This window comes from Arvicola amphibius, chromosome 10 (genome assembly GCF_903992535.2).
Source record: "Arvicola amphibius chromosome 10, mArvAmp1.2, whole genome shotgun sequence".
NCBI lineage: Eukaryota > Metazoa > Chordata > Mammalia > Rodentia > Cricetidae > Arvicola > Arvicola amphibius.
Genome location: NC_052056.1, coordinates 95,725,292 through 95,742,666, shown reverse-complemented (window position 1 = coordinate 95,742,666; position 17,375 = coordinate 95,725,292). Strand labels below are relative to the sequence as shown.

At 48.9% G+C, this 17,375-nt stretch overlaps 1 protein-coding gene across 1 annotated transcript; it reads right to left on the bottom strand.

Annotated features, from left to right (window-relative positions):
- Positions 1-390: 390 nt before the first annotated feature.
- Actl6b (actin like 6B) lies at positions 391-16,246 on the bottom strand. The gene is made up of 14 exons (XM_038345946.1): positions 16,222-16,246; positions 15,740-15,816; positions 15,209-15,374; positions 14,819-14,919; positions 6,511-6,608; positions 5,105-5,199; positions 4,931-5,037; positions 3,805-3,894; positions 3,562-3,623; positions 3,008-3,122; positions 2,781-2,861; positions 2,589-2,684; positions 2,308-2,394; positions 391-471 (listed from the first exon to the last, which is right to left on the bottom strand). The coding sequence occupies exons 1-14, from the start codon at positions 16,244-16,246 to the stop codon at positions 391-393; spliced, it is 1,281 nt and encodes a 426-aa protein (XP_038201874.1).
- Positions 16,247-17,375: the final 1,129 nt, after the last annotated feature.

The window sequence follows — 17,375 nt, the reverse complement described above, 5'->3', positions numbered from 1 at the left end:
CCGTATGTCCTTTTTTGGGGCTGTCCGGAACTCAACCCGCAGAGTCCTCCGGTTTTGTTACTTCCCGGGTCTTGACCCCCTGAAATCTAAGAATTTCGTGCTCAAGCATAGCATAAATGTAGCTGTGACCTTTCACCAGATCCCCGCGACCCACTCTCTATCCCCAAGAAGATCAAATTCTTTTTATTTTCTTAAAACTTTTTTTTAACTTATTTCAACTCGGAAACATTACAGTCTAAGAAGATGTAGGTAAGAGAGAAGGGGGCAATGGGAGATGGAGGGTTCAGCGCTTTTGGAGGTCTGGCTGGTAGAACGCCCCTCTGGCATCGGTCTCCCCACAACGCTGTGGAGGGGGGTGGGTGGGTATATGCGGAGGGGGAGGGGTCGACCTCAGGGACACTTCCGCTCCACGCACTGCTTCCCGCCCTCTTCGTATTCCTGCTTGGAGATCCACATCTGCTGGAACGTGCCCTGGGAAAAAGCGGCAACATAGCTGTCAGGATAGCCCTGGCGTCGCCCCTCCACACTCCCACGCCCGTTCTTCCTACTTACCTGCATGCATTTCTCGCCTACATTCCTCCTCCTTACTGGAAGTAATTTTAGGCAGCTCTAGCACGGTGGAGCTACATCTCCAGCCGCTCACTGGGGGATTCTAGGCAGGGGCTCTACCACTGAGCCATACCCCAGCCCCTCACTGGGGGACTAAAAATTCTTGGTTCGTATGCACATGTGCATGTCTTTGCATGTGCGATGACTGGCCTACATGTACATATGGAGAACACCTTTCCTTTCCCCTTTGAGGCAGGTAGGTCTCTCCTTTGTCACGCTGTTTGGAGGCTAGATGACCTGTCAGCTTCGGAGTCGCTCCTGCCTCCTCCCATTTTGCGAGAAGAGCGCTGAGATTATAGACAAATGCTCTCACACTCTGTCCTACGTGGGTTCTAGGGATCTGAACATAGGTCTCTACCCACTGAGCCATCTCTTTAGCCCTCGCCTTTTATTTTGACGAAGGGTCTCACTGAGTTCTCATGGATGGCTGCTGTGCTTCCAGCTCACGGAACAGCCTTCCCAGGTGACCTCATTTGTTCCTGCCGCTCCTGGGTCTCTTATTCTAGACTCAGACACCCAGCTGTCTCTTGGCTACTTCCTGCTGAATATCCTTGACCTTAAACTTTCTATGCCCATAACGGAGCTCACCATCTTCCGGTAGGCTTTGCCCAGGTCTATTCTCCTTTGGTCTTGCCCCTCCCATCCTCTCCCTTCCTCTCCAGTCTCCTCCCCTCCCTCCCCTTTCTTCCTCTATTTTGCCATCCTTTCCCATTACCGCCCTCCCCCTTCCTTTCCCGTTACTTCTCTCCCCTTCCCTTCATTTTCTTTTCTCTTTCCCCTTCTGTTCCCATCCCCCAGCCCCCCTCTCTTTCTTTCAACAGGCTCTCATATAGCACAGGCTGACCTTGAACTCTGAGTAGCTGAGAACATGAATTCTATCCCCCCAACCCACATTAAAACAAAACAAAACAAAACAAAACAAAAAACCCCTGGGCATCCCCAGCATTAGGGGGGGGGCAGAGACAGGCACATCCCTGAGGCTCACAGGCCATCCAGCCCACTCTGTCTAGTGCCCTTGGTCATGCCACAGATTCCAGGGCATACCATGGGAAGAGTCATGCGTGACACACCTGTCATCATTGAACCATTCTTCTATCCCAAATTCCAGGATGTCCCCGCTGCTCACTGCTGACCATGGCTGCCTCACCAAAACCATATCCTCACCAATCTCTCTGCCTTCAGTCCCTCTGCTTCCCAATTTGTACCCCAAGGAGGCCCCCAGACTTTGGGGAGCACTCATTGATAGCACTCTCCCCCAAAACAATTTTTTTTTTCTTTTTCAGGGCTGGGGTTATGTCTCAGTCAGCCAAGTGCTGGCTTTACAAGCACAAGGATCTGAGTTCGGTCTCCAGAACCCCTGTAAAAAGTGTCTGTGCTGTAATCCCGGTGGCAGGATATGGGACAGGATTCGAGTCTACTAGGTAGCCAGCCCAGTTGAATCAGTGACTTCTGGCACAGTGAGGTTCTCAGCCTCCAAAAACAAGGTGGAAGGCACCTGAGGACTGAGAGCCCAGTTTGTTCTCTAGTGACAGGGCCTTGCTATGTAGGCCAGGCTAGCTTGAACTTGAAATCCTCCTGCCTCTGCCTCTCTAGTGCTGGGATTACAGGTGTGACTAGGTACATGTTGTTGAATAAAAATGGACAACCCTCAGAGTCTTCTCTCCAAATACTCAGTGGCGTGCCCCTTCCCTCTCTCACCAGTGAGGCCAAGATGGAGCCCCCGATCCAGGGGCTGAACTTGCGCTCCATGGTGCTGTTGCTGGCGATGAGCTTCAGCCGCATGCTCTGGTGGGGGAAAGGGATTGGGGAAAACAGGCATCTAGATCCTGGGGACGGACAACGTAGGCAGGAGGAAGCCACAGAGGCAGGGCTCTGAGCATTCCCATGTAGGGGAATCAAGAGGGATTTGGGCTTCGAAGAGCTAAGCCAGGGTTGGAATCCAGGTGCCCTGAGTGGGGTGGGGAAGGGTGGGCTCTTACCGGTGGGGTCTTCTGGGAAAGCTCCCGATTAAGCCTGTCTGTGAAGCCCTGGAGCAGAGTGTTCCCGCCGGTGACAATGACACTGCCATAGAGACCCTGGGAGCAGAGAGAAGGTGAGCCCGAGGATATCATCCTTCCCTTTCCCCAGGTCAGCCCTTGGCCCCTTCACCCAGCCTTAGGTCCTGGCCTCACCGGGCGAATGTCAATGTCACACATGCCGATGCTGGTGGTAACCACGTGACCCACTCCTAGCATGGTGTTCCCAGACAGGCCCTGTGGACAAAGGTGATGTGAACTCTGGGGACTCTGCCTCCATTTCACCTTGACCCCTGTCATCCTTCCCAGATTCCCCCGCCGCATCTCTGGATTCAAGATTCCAGCTAGCCCCAACCCAACCAGCACCTCGCACCCAGCCAAACCTTGACATTGGAAGGATCAAACAGGCCCTCAGGGATCCGAAGTCTCTCAGCACCGTAGTCTGTGTTGTAGCCATTGGGCATTTCATAGTGCACGGTGGGCATTTGTGCGGCCACCCTGCCCAAGAGAGAAAAGCAAGGCTGTCTGGCATGCTCATGCAGGTCTGCCAGGTGGGCGCTCTAGAGGCTCCCATGAAACCCCTGCCCCTCCCCATCTTTGAGGCATCTCATATAGCCCAGGCATGCCCCCAACTCAGTAAGTAGCAGAGGCTGGACTTGAACTCTTGTTCCTCCTGTCTCTGACTCCCAAGTGCTGGGTATCAAGCTTTTACCACCAAGACCCGTAGATGTGGTGCTGAGGATGCAACCTGGAGCTTTGTTTGTACCAAGCAAACTGAGCTATAATCCCAGCGCCCCTCCCCCTGCTCTGTAAACCAGGCTGACCTGGGACTCTCCATCCTCCTGCCTCGACCTCCCTGAGTGCTGCCATTACAGGAACTGCATTATGCCCAGTACCAGTTGTGCCCCCTTTCCCTCCTGTAGTCAGCTCTACTCACTGCTCATCGTAAGGGGAGTCCGACACCTGCAGCACAGAGGCCTGGAAGTCTTGGATCACCTCCTGAGAAGCAGGGAGGGGTGAGGTCTGACTGCCTTCTGTCTCCATCTCGAGCCCCCCACCCCCGTTTCCCCAGCTCCAGCTCCACCCACGGTCATGCCCTCCCCTCCTCTAGTGATGTAGCAGAGGACCAGGGGCTGGCGCGGGGTGGGGGGGAGGGGACTTTTTTCAGCTACAGCCTCACATTGCACATGTAGTTATGCCAGGACTTGGAGACTTGGGGTAGCTTCTCCTTCTTCTTCCAGTTTGGGGGAGCTCCCTCCCGCACAGGCTCCTGTGAGGACACAGTCTTTGAGCGTCCTTCCCCAGCTGGCACTTGTCCAGCCCGTTGGCAATCTGCCTCCCAGCAGCTGCCCGCCCTCTCTGCAGCTGACCGGCCATGAGGGGACAGAGACAGGGAAGTGACGGTAGGGAGAAGCTGTCCCCTACGTGAAGCACACACTACAGACGTGATCAGAAGGACCTGCCTGCATCGGGGCTGGGGATGGAGCGCAGGGGGTAGAGTGTTTGCCCAGCCTGCAGGAAGCCCTGGGTTCCAGCCCCAGCCCCAGCACTGAGGAGGGAGAGGCAGAAGGACTGAGAATTCAGAATCATCCTTGGTCACAAGGTGAGTTTGAGGCCAACCTGGGCTATATGAGATCCCACCTCAAAACACTAGTTAATGGAGCTTTCCTTCCTCATCCGGGATGCTTTTAAATGATGCTCTGGGCCTTGTGGCTCTTCCCTGGCAGAGGAGTGACTTCAACCTGGGGTTTTATTTTTGGTTCAGATGTTTTGTTTTGTTTTTGAGATGGGATTCATGTCATCCAAGCTGGCCTTCATACATACAGCCAAGATTGATGTGGTGCTGGGGATTCAAGTTAAGACTCCTTATATGTCAAGGCCTTGTTAACTGAACCACATCCCTGGTCCCTGTTTGTTTGTTTGTTTGATTGCTTTTTGAGAGAGAATGACTTGTATAGCTCAGGCTGGCCTCCCTTGGTCAGTTCCCAAGGCTGACTTTGAACTCCTGACCCTCCTCCCTCCATCTTTCAAGTGTTAGGATTATAGATGTGCTTCACCACATCTGGCTCAAGAATTTGGATTTGCCAGACTCTAGAACCCACCCCACGGGCCCTCATGCATCTGCATCTCAGCTGACTGCAGGGCCTCAGCCGTGACCTGAATTTCCCAATTTCCAGAAAAAGAGGACCTGGATCCATGATCCTTCTGGGGAACTTGCTCCACTGTCTTGTGGGTCAGGGGACTGATGGGTATAAGGCCAATGCCAGGGCCGTCGATGGCGTCTCTGGGCGCAGCAGAGGTCCTACCTTAGCTGCAATCATGTAAGGAGGGATGATATCAATGGCCATCTCCTGGAAGAGTTCCCGGCACTGCATGGAGATGAAGTCCCCTGCCAGGGGTGACTTGACAATGCCTGAAAGAAGAGGCAGCGTCAGAACCAGGCTTCCCCAGGCTGCCCTGGAGCCCTGACAAGGTCCTACCTTGCTGGAGGACATAGCCATCGTGGACTGGGATGGCTGTAGTATGGGTGGCCCCACTGTCCAGCACCAGGCCTGTGGAACGTCCATTTGCAAAGCTGCCATGGGATGGGTTAGTCAAAGAGACAGTAGCATATGTGAGGGAGTCCGCACCTGGGTCAGGCCTTGGTCCTTCCCTGTTTCCTCAGGGTAAAATCAGTCCTAGTCTGTAAATACTGCCTTTGATTTACTTTTATTTTCTTTTTTCATTTTTTGCATATGGGCCCGCGCGCGTGTGTGTGTGTGTGTGTGTGTGTGTGTGTGTATGCACATGTGCACATGTACATGTGCGTGTTTATGCAGAGGCCTAAGGTTCAAGTCAAGAGTCATACTTGATCACTCTTCCACCTTATTCGTTCAGAAAAGTGCTCTCAATTAAATTCGGAGCTCCCTGATATGGCTACTCTTGCTGGCTGCCACCTCCTGAGGCTGTATTTACGAGACTATGTCAGTCATCATGCCCACCAGGCATATATGTGGGTTCCTGAGGACCCAAACTCTGGTCTTCATATTTGGGTGGTAATTGCTTTAATGGCTAAGCTTTCCCATGTGGGTACTGGAAATCAAACCCACGTCCCCTACAGGAGAGGCATGTGCTCTCAGCTGTCAAGCTATTGCTCCAGCCCCCCAACACACACACACTCACACACACACACACACACACACACACACACACACACACACATCTCACTATGTAGTCCAGTCTAGCCTGGAACTCATTATGTAGCTCAGAATGGCCTTAAACTAAAGACAATCATCCTGCCTTGGTCTCCCAAGTGCTGGAATTACAGGTCTGTATTTCCTAATCCAGTTTCTGTGGAGCTGGGGACCAGGGCCTCTGACATGCTAGGCCAACTGGGCTACATCCCTAAGCCCCTTGTTCTTGGTTTCAGTAGCACAGGCCTTGAATATTCATCCCTTTAAGCCGTTTGACTACTGGGATTCCAGGTGTATGTGGTCCTGTGTCCTGTGGACTCCTTGAATTGAGGTCCCTGTTACCCCATACCTAGCAGAGTTCGGTGTACCACTGATTCTGAGAAAAAAACAATGGCCCAAACAGGCCATTTGGGAAGAAGCCACCTCCATGCCACATGTCCTTTCCCTCTGTCCAGTCCCAGTGAGTCCCTGATGTTTACTTGGCCCAGCTCCTCCTGCTGAGATTGGCCTATGGAACAGGGAAGGGCCATTGACCTGCTCTCCTTCCCCAGCCCCAAGCCTTTAGCCTATGGGGCTTTCGGCACTGAGACGTGTCCTCCCACCCAAGATAGTGATCTCGAGGGAACCAGGCCCAGCGCCACACCGCTCAGCACATCTCACACACACCCCACCCTGGCCCTCCACCCAGCAGAGCTGTTCCAGCCATAGGATACGCGGTGAGCACAGCTGTCTTGCATAAGAAGAAGGCAGGAATGTTGTACTGCTCAAACATCAGCTCCGTCAGCTTCTCCCGCTTGGCCCGAGTGTTCCACTGTGAAGAGAGCACAGGGGTGGAGGAGAGCAGATGGAGACACTGCCAGAATGTCGCGTGCGTGTCAGTGTGAGTGTGTGTATACATATGTGCACAGCATGCCCAGCATCAGATACACTCAGAGGAAAAAACACACATAAACAGATATTCCCACACAGTATGTATGTGAACCAATACATGGATTCACAGATACAAACATGCACAGGGATGCAAACACTCCCATACACATATTCACATACATTTCACACATACGTATGCAAACCTACATACACACATGCATGCACATAAATATATACAGATAGCTTAGGCTAGGAAACAGGTCAGGGACCTTGGTCCACATACAACTTTACGGTGTAAGACTATAAGGAACTTTATCTGATTGTTGTTTGTCATTCTGGGGCTAAAACCAGGGGCCTGGTACATGCAAGACAAGCACTGTATGATTGACTTGTGGCCTCAGCCCTCTTTTGTTTCATGCTTTATTTTGACACAAGATCTAACTGTGTAGCCCAAACTTGCTTCAAATTGTTGATCTTCCTGTTAGGGTCTTCCAAGTGTTGGTGTAACAGGTACACCCCGCCATTCCTGGCTAAGAATGTGATTTTCCCACTTATTTATTATTTATTCCAATATTCCCATTATTATCTATTCCAATATTTATTTATTTAGTGTGTGCATGTGTGCGTGGATCTGTCTGTCCGTCTATGCGTATGCATGGGGAGGCCAGAAGTAGAACAAAGTGTCCTCAACTTCTCTCCACCTTAGGTTTTGAGGCAAGGTCTCTCATTTTTTTTCGGTTTTTCGAGGCAGGGTTTCTCTGTAGCTTTGGAACCTGTCCTGGAACTAGCTCTTGTAGACTAGGCTGGTCTGGAACGCACAGAGATCCACCTGCCTCTGCCTCCCAAGTGCTGGTATTAAAGGCGTGTACCACCACCGCCCGGCAGGGTCTCTCATTGAACTTGGAGCGCACCAATTCTGCTAAGCTTGCTAGCCAGCAAACCCCAGGGAATCTCTCATCTCATCTCCCCAGAGCTGGGGTTACAGGTCTCTGTTGCTGCACTCAGCTTTTTACATGGGTGCGGCAAATTGAAGTCAGGTCCTCAGGCTTCTGGGGCAAACACTTTACCAACTGAGCCACCTCCCTGGCTTTTGTTTGTTGGTTGGTTTTCAGACAAAGCCCAGGGTGGCCTTGAACTTGACACTTAGTTGAGGACGTTCTTGACCTCTTGATCCTCCTGCCTCCATCTCCTGGGTACTGGGATTCTGGGTGTGCAGTTTTTGTGGTGTCAGGAGTGGAAGCCACAGTTTCCTGCATGCTAGCCCAGTCTCTATCAACTGAGCTACAGCCCTGGTCCCACACGGGAGTTCTGGGCAGGGCTGGATCCGGAGTCTCCATCCTTCCCTGCCCTCCACACCTCAGCCGCTTCCAGGCTTCCACCCCCATCCTAATTACCTCAGACGCAGGATGCAGGAGAAGATGGTTTCTGGGGAACAACGGGAGACTGAATACAAATATCTAATTTTCCACTTCCCAAGATCGCAGTGAAAACAGAGCCATTTTTAAAAGACAGAAACCTACAAAAGCCACCAAGCACAGGGAGAGAAGCGCCACTAGGGAAATGCAAATCCGGCATCATTAGTCACTGGAGAAATGCTAACCAGGAGCATAATGAGGTCCTGCTTCGCACCTACACAGGCAATGTTGGTAATTAAAAACCAGAAAGGCGGGGCTGGTGAAAGTGCCTGCTGCCAAGCCCGGTGGCCTGAGTTCAACCCCCAGGATCCACATGGCAGATGGAGAACCCATTCCTGCAAGCTGCCCTCTGACCTCCACGTGTGTGCCGATGCACACAGGTTCCAACAGACATACACAATATACAATTAATGACCCCCCCCCATGTAAAAACTAGAAAGCAGCAAGCTATTGACAAATTGGAAAGTTCTCATCTCTGGTAGGGCTTGTAAAAGGGTTCAGCCATTGCAGAGTGTAGTTGTTGGTCCCTTAAAATACACAATAGAGAAGCTCCACAAGACCCAGTGAGTCCAGTCCTGGTTATATACACAAAAGAAATAAAAACAAGAGGTCAGGTCAAAGGATCAGTTGATAAGCACACTTGCTGCTCTTGCTGAGGATACAGGCTTGCTTCCCAGCACAAACGTGGAGGCTCACAACGATCTATAGGGATCCTACCATGGCTCACAATGATCCATAGGGTTCCTGTGGAGGCTCACAACGATCTATAGAGATCCTATGGAGGCTCACAATGATCTATAGGGATCTTATGGAGGCTCATAATGATTGATAGGGACTTTACGGAGGCTCACAATGGTCTGTAGGGATCCTATGGAGTCTCACAATGATCCATAGGGATCCTATGGAGGCTCACAACGATCTATAGGGATCCTATGGACGGACACACAATGATCTATAGCGATCCTGCAGAGGCTCACAATGATCTATAGGGATCCTATGGATGCACACAATGATTGATAGGGATCTTATGTTCCCTTCTAACATCCACAGGAACCAGGCACGCCCATGATGCACACACATACATGTAGGCTAAATGCTAATAACACATAAAATAAGACAAATAATCTTTTTTAAAAACATGCACACAAGTACTAGAGGAAATCTTGGCACGCAAATGCCAACAGCAACACCTTACCCAAGAACTGGTGGATGGACATGTGAATGGGTGACTGGTTATGTAAACTGTGGTTTGTCTTTGATGTTATTCACCCACAACAAAAATAAAATGCTGATAAGTATTACGGCATGGATAACATAAAAATATGCTAAGTAAACAAACAAATATAGGTGTATACAGCAGACATTCAGCTCCATGGTATAAGGCATGCTTAGCATGCCAGCCTCTTAGCATCGATCTTCTCCCCCAAAGAATAGTGATACAAAAGTCATATTGTGTGATTCTGTTTTCATGGACTATCCTGAGAAGCTATCTGTATAGGGACAGAAGCATCCAGGTGTAGTGGTACATTCCTGTAATCCCAGAACTGAGGAAACTGAGGCAGGAGGATAGTGACTTTGGGCCTAAATCAGGTTACGTAATGAGTTCCAGATCACACAGTAAACTATTTAAGTAATAAGTCCCTAAACTGTTTATCAGATTCTATGTCCTCGGGCTGTTGTCCACCTAAGCTCCCTAGGTGATTCTTCAAAGAGTCAATCTGAGGGTTCCTGAACTGGTGGGACCCTTGACAAACATCATACTGAGAACTGAGCGATACCATGGATTTTGAGAACCCCCTACCCCATGCCTTCACGAGGACCCAAGAAACAGGCAACCAGAGACATCTCTGAGGTAGAAATAGGTGACATCACATTAAAAAACAGGCTGGAGAGATGGCTCAGCTGTTAAGAGCGTCTGCTGCTCCTGCAGAGGACCCACGTTTGGTTCCCAGAACCCACATGGGACAGCTCACGGTGAGCTATAACTCCAGCTCCAGGGCATTTGATGTCTTCTGGCCTTCATGGGAATTTGTACACATGTGAGCCTACCCAGACATGGACACATTTGCGTACATATGATTTAAAAATAATGTAAATAATCTTATAAAACAAAACAAATATTTTAAAAATCAAAATAATAAATAAGCTGGGCAGTGGTAGCACACACTTTTAGTCTCAGCACTGGGAGGTAGAGGCTGGTGGATCTTTGTGAGTTCAAGACCAATCTGAACTACAGAGTGAGTCTAGGACAGCCAGGCCTGTTACACACTGAAACCCTGTCTCAAAAAACAAATTAACATGGGGCTAGAGAGATGGCTCAGAGGTTAAGAGCACTGGCTGCTCTTCCAGAGGTCCTGAGTTCAATTCCCAGCAACCACATGGCGGCTCACAGACATCTGTAATGAGATCTGGTGCCCCTTCTGGCCAGCAAGCATACATACAGACAGAACACTGTATACATAATAAATTAATAAATCTTAAAAAAATCCCAAATCAACAGCAGCAACAACAACAATAAATTAACTTAACTAAAATGTAATTTAGGGCTGGCGAATTAATTCAGCATATAGAAGCACTTGTTCTTGCAGGGGCCCTGGATTCAGTTCCTAGTACTCTCATGGCAGCTCACAACCAGTGGTAACTCCAGTCTCAGGGGATCTGACACCCTCTTCTGACCTCCAAGGACACCAGGCACACATGTGATACACATACATACATACAAACAAAACACTCATACACATAAAATAATTTTTAAAAATCTAAAATTTTTTCAATTTAGTTAAAAAAATTTGTAAAGATGCCAAAGCAGAGATTTCCCTCAAAAGCTCCCTGTAAAACAGTCCCATAGCAAAGAACACAGCAAGCCCCATACTCCTCACACGGGAATTGTCTCTCTCACTTTTTTATAACATACCACTTTTAAACAACAGCAGGCAACCCACTTGCATCTTCCGAAATAAGATGGATGCTTAAACATGGCAGGAAAAGCAGTGTAGGAGAAGGAAGATTCCTAACAACAAATTAGTGATATCTTTAGTAAACGAACATGATATTGGACTCAAGAAACAAGAACAAGATGCTCCAAAGAAGAACATTCACAGAGATGTGTCCCAGTGGTAGGGCTTTTGCCTAGAATTTTTGAGGCCCTAATTCCAATAGCCAACATCTCCCCAGGACAATAAAAATAGCCTTCAGAGGTTTTCAGACCCCAGCCATCTAAAAAGAGGAAAGGAATTAAAAAGAATATTCATGGAGAGTAAAGGAGCTTTGTAGAGATTAAGAACACAGGAGCAGATAGGATCAACACAGTCAAATGGTTGGACGAGGCATAGCCTTGGAAATTAGAGGAAAGGTCATGATGAAGAAGAAAGGAAGATATAAGGAAATTAGGGGACCCGTTCAGGGACTGCAAATGATAAGTAACGGGTTTCCCAAAAGTGGAAACAAAGGCAATGGAGTAAAAGGAAATAGTAAAAACATAATTTAAAACTTCTTATTCAGTGGGCGAGTGGGTGCTTACCACCAAGCCTGATGACCTAATTTGATTCCCAGACCCTACGTGGTAAAAGAGGAGAACCAGGTCCTACAAGTTGTCTTCTGATGTCTAATATGACACACACACACACACACACACACACACACACACACACACACACCACAGATACACATAAAGGTAAGAAAACAACATAATTTCTTTTCACTTAACTGAAAGCCAAAGGTTTCCAGAATAATTTTTTTTCTGTGTTTTTGTTCGTTTCTTTGTTTTTTAAGACAGGGTTTCTCTATGTTGCCCTGGCTGTCCTGGAACTCAATCTGTAGACCAGGCTGGACTAGAACTCACAGAGATCCACCTGCCTCTGCCTTCCAAGTGCTGGAATTAAAGGCATGGGGCACCACCGCCCTGCCTAATGGCTTCCAGAATAATTAATGAAATATTAATTTCATTCATTCATTCATTAATGAAGTAAGCATTATTGCATATCATGGTGAAGTTTCACAATACTTAGAATAGTTTTTTTTGGGGAAAAAACCCCCCAGTAAGATGGTTCTAGGTGTCTCAATAAAACAGTAGATGTTCAAGGACAGTAGAAGGCAATGCTTTGAAGATCTGAAGAAAAGTGTCTTCCAACTTGGAGTATGATACTAGCTAAACTATCAATACAAAGTCTCAAAAGAAATGTTTCCTGTGATCTAAGTGGTTACTGAGGGACCTGCTCTATGAGAACAAAGAAGTGAATCAAGAAGAGGACTCAATAGATAGACATACTTTCTCAGAAGACCCTCCTAGGTAATGTGGAAGGAAGATGTTAGTATTACAGCTATTTTCCGTTTTTTTTTTTTCCAAGACAGGGTTTCTCTGTGTAGCTTTGGAGCCTGTCCTGGAACTCGCCCTATAGACCAGGCTGGCCTCAAACTCAGAGATCCACCTGCCTCTACCTCCTGAGTGCTGGGATCAAAGGCGTGTGTCACCAATACCTGGCTTTATTTCCCGATTTTAAGCCAAAGTGGAATGGGCTCTGAAAGAGAATTCTTCAATAAGACTAAATTAATAGAATATATCATGGAATTAGTGTTGAGAAAATACATAGATATCGGATGGGTAAATAGAAATTCAAGTAAAATAAAAACCACAATATTTCTTAGATCCGGGGAAGACAAAAGTTGCATAAGAAAGCAAAAGTAACCATGGTTTTATTCCTTACTCAGCCATTTTAGCCTGCTATAAAAGAGGATAAACTCAGATTCTTTTTTTTGTAAAAATTGAGACAGAATTTCTCTGAGTTACAGCTCTAGCTGTCCTGTAACTTGGTTTGTAGACCAGGCTGGCCTCAAACTCAGAGAGATCTCACTGCCTCTGCCTCCCAAATGCTGGGATTAAATACGTGCACTACCTACCCTGCTGGGTTTTTTTTCTTCGTTTGTTTTAAGTATAAAATGTAATTGTACTTAGATGTGTGAACACACTTATGATATAACCAGTTGGGGAGAGAAAGGGCTAACTATTCATCTTCCATAGTAGGAAACCCGTGGATGATGCATAAAACAATCACAGAGTAGACATGATGGTCCAGCACAACAGGCTGAGTTCAGTCCTGGAGACCTAAGTGCTGGGAGGTGGGAACTGACTCTTTGCAAGCTGTTCTTTAACCTTCACCGTGACACTCACTTCCCCCATTCCTAAACACACATGCGAAATGAAAACAATAAAATGTAATTTTAAAATGCACAGAAAGGGATTGGAGAGCTGGTTCTGGGGCTAAGAGGACTTGCTGCTGTTGGTGGGGCCCTGAGTTCAGTTCCCAGCACCCACAATGGACGGCTCACAGCTGCCATTAATTCCAGAGAATCTGATGCCTTCTTCTGGCTTCCATGGCACTGCATGCATGTGATACATACACAGAAAAGTCGATGTACGCACAAATGCATAAAAATGCATTAAATCATTAGTGTCATTCAAGTGTGGGGTTTAGAGATATGGAAGGAGTAGATCCCGATAGTGTCCGCCAGTAAGCTCAGCATTCAGGAGTCTGAGGCAGGAGGATATCAAGTTTGATGCCAGTATGAGCTACAGAGGGAGACATTGTCTCAAAAGCAAACAGGGCTGGTAAGAGGACTCAGTATGTAAAGACACTTGCCACCAAGTCTAACAACTTGAGTTCAGTCCCAGAGCTCACATGGTGGAAGGAGAGAATTGAATCTTGCAGAATCTTGCAAGTTGCCTTCTGACCCCCCCAACACAAGCAAATAATAAAATAGAAAAGCAAAATATATATAAAAAATATATGAAGCAGGGTAGTGGTGGCACACGCCTTTAATCCCAGCACTCGGGAGGCAGAGACAGGTGGATCTCTGTGAGTTCAAAGACAGAGAAAGTTCCAGGACAGGCTCTAAAGCTACAGAAAAACCCTGTCTCAAAAAAATACCCAACATATGAAACAAACAAACAAACAAACAAACCCCTAAAGTCAACTGAAATTCCAGCATGGCTGAGGGGGTGACTCACAAAGCCCCACCCCTAAATTGTTGATTGATGGTTGTGGGCAAGGGAGAGACAGCTTTCTTCAGGGATGAGGCTCGATGGTCTTACACTCATGCACACAGAGATGCTACTGAGTGGACTTAGTCATTTTTGTTTGTTTGTTTGGCTGTTTGTTTTTTTAAAGCACAGGAATTTGGGAGACAAAAGTGGTAGAAGAAACAAGGGAAGAACTGGAGGGGAAAAGGCATTATATGCATGGATGAAATTCTCAACAACAAAAAATAAATACAAGGAAATAGGTGTATTTTTGAAACTGAGACTCTTTATGTGGTCCTGAAACTCATTATGTAGTTGAAGATGACCTTGAATTGCTGATACTTCTGCTTCTACCTCCTGAGCACTGGGATTACAGTCTTAACCTTTTTTCCTTCAGTAAGTAGCAGGGTTTGAACCCAGAGCCTTGTACATGCCAAGCAAGTACACTCTACCAACTGAGCTACATTGGAGATATGACCAGAAATTTTACTCTGCGTGAACAACAATGGGCAATGGAGTAGATGGAGGTGGAAGAGAGGAGGAGAGAATGGAAAATAAGCCAGGGAGGAAGGCATGTGGTTGAAGATGACAGGGGGAGAAAGAAAGTTCTGGAAAGGAAGGCGAAGTGACTGAAAGTGACAGCTCCAAGCTAGAGTTGATGGTGGAAAGAGTGTGTCACCAGGGACCCAGGGTCGGATGTGGTCTGGATGAGCCACTCACCGGAGCCTCCGACATGAGTACTGGGTGCAGGTTTGGCTCGGACTTGACATGTTTGCTGTAGGTATGATCCAGGATGGCTCTGAAGCACTCCCAGTCCTCAACTAGGGACAGAGGACCAGCGTGGAGAGATAGATGGGAAGGTAGGAAGGAAGGCAAGGGTCAGAGACAGGAAGTAAAGGAGGGAGGGAGGTCAAGTCTAGAGGTGGGTGAGTCCAACTTCACCTGACAAGCACCCCCCTCCCTTAAATTCTAGGGGGCCCTGGTCTGAGATCCCTGTAGGGAGCCATGAGGAGGTTCTTGGGACTTGGGCAGGAGCAAGCAAGACTCTTTGGGTGTGGAGATCTGTAACCACGTGTGGGGTGGCTCCCAGGTGGTGGGTGGGGCCCTTACTCATGCCGTTCTTGAGGGGAGACATGACCTCTGCTCCATCCCGAGGCACGTGCAGGGCATTGGTGTCGATGTGAAATATCTTCCCTTTCTTCTCTTTCTCCCCCTCCAGCTCCAGCCCGCCCCCCTCTTCTGCGGCCAGCAGCCCCACAGTGGTGGGGAAGTCAGCCTGGTAATGAGGAACATGAGCGGGCAGCCAGGTTACTCCCTCCTTTTTTGGAGACAGGGTATCGCTATGAAGCAACTTTCTATGTAGACCAGGCTGATCTCAAACTTATAGAGATCCGCGTGTCTCTGCCTCCCGAGTGCTGGGATTAAAGGAGCGCTACCATGCACAGCTGGATCACCTCTTCTAGTCCTTTGTCCAACTCCGTCCAACTGCACTCAATGCCCTCAGCCACCCTTGGGCTTCCTCCCCTGGCTCCACTCAGGTGAGCTATTTGGAACGAACTGTGCAAGCTTGTTTGTAGGCCGACCCGCCCAGCAGAGGGTGTCCCAGCCCCAGGGATTTGGAGAGGGGACTGGAAGGCTCACCTTGGGGCAGTCCTCCCCAGCGTACCCAGCTCGGACTGAGAAGGAACCAATGTCAAAGACGAGCGCTCCCACCTCATCTGTACAAGGAGACAGGTGTGTGAGGAGCTTCCTTCCCAAATTGTCCCCCTAAATAGCTTGGAGAGGAGTCTGGGGGTATAGCCACAGTTTGAACTTCAGCATGGAGTAGGTGGGAAATCCACCTGGACTTCGGGGCGTTCTGGAAGTGAAGGGTCAAAGCCACCAGAGTTCTCTCTTGCCTAGTGGCCTGGCAGGGAAAAGAAAGGTCCGGGGGCCGGGAGGCAGTGCACGCTTGGGAACCCCAGGAGGATGGAAAGCAGAAGTAGTGGGAGACCCAAACCTCAGGCTGGACCTGATGCAGTACGGAGGTGACAGGCCCAGGGATGCTCAGGGCTTGGGACGCGCGGGTTCGGGATGCAGGGCTGTAGACCAGGCCGAGAGCCCGGTATCCCAGGCCGGCTCACCTCCGCCGTAGACGCCCCCGCTCATAGTGCCCTCTCTACGCGGCTCGCGGCCCGTGGGCGGCGGCGGGATCAGCACCGAGGCGGCCGGACAGCTCCCGGGATCTCGGGCGGGGCGAAGCGCAGCGGCGGCCAATCAGGAGGCTGGGTCCCCGCCCCCAACAGCGCGGCCGATTGGTTACGGAGAGAGACAATAACCCGGCTGGGGGCCGTTGCTTTAAAGGGGCAGCGGCTTCTTCGTGCCGAGGTTGGGAGGGGTTGAGGGTCAAACATCTAGAACCCTGGAGACCGGCTCAAGACACAGAGAAAGCAGGAAAGACATGGAGACTCGGACTCCACAGGGTGACGGACCCCGTGATGGCATGGGACACCCGTTTCTTTAGTGCTTTTTATTTTTTAATTTTTAAAAAGAATGCAATTGAAGGAGGGGTCGCCAAAGGTGTTCATCCCCCAGACTCCTGAGCCAATGTCTACCACATTCAGCCTAAATGCAAACATAGTGAGATGGGGAGATGGGAGGATAGAGGGACGGACCAGAGGAGTATGTCTCTCCATCTCTCCCCGACTTTCCACCTTTGTCTTTGGGCTTATTGATTTATTTTGTAGAGCAGGCTGGTCTCAAACTCCATAGACCCACCTGCCTCTGCCTCAGGTGTCATAACAACGGGTTTATTTTCTCCTATTTGGGCCAGGGTCTCATGTAGCCCATGCTAGGCTCAAACTCACTGTATCTGAGGATGACTTTGAACTTGTGATCTCCTTCCTCGACTTCCTACCTCCACCTACCAGGAGTGCTAGGATTGCAAAGTCTATGCTAACTAACAGCCCAGTTTGTGAGGATCAGGGGATAGAACCCAGGGTTTTATGCATATTAGACATGAACTCTGCCAACTGGTCCATGTCTCCAGCCCCTTCCCTTTTGTCTTTTCCTGCCACCATCTCTCAGGTTCTGACCTTGTTCATAGCAGACAATATAGCATGTGTGTGCACACGTGTACATGTAGGCCCTTGGCCAGCCAGCAAACCTATTTTTGTTTCTTTTATTTTTGAGATTCTAATACATTGCATCCTTTCCTTTCTCTCTTTCCAGACCCTTCCCTATACCTCTCCTTGCCCTTTCAAATCCATGACCTCTTTTTTATGTACATAAGTATATA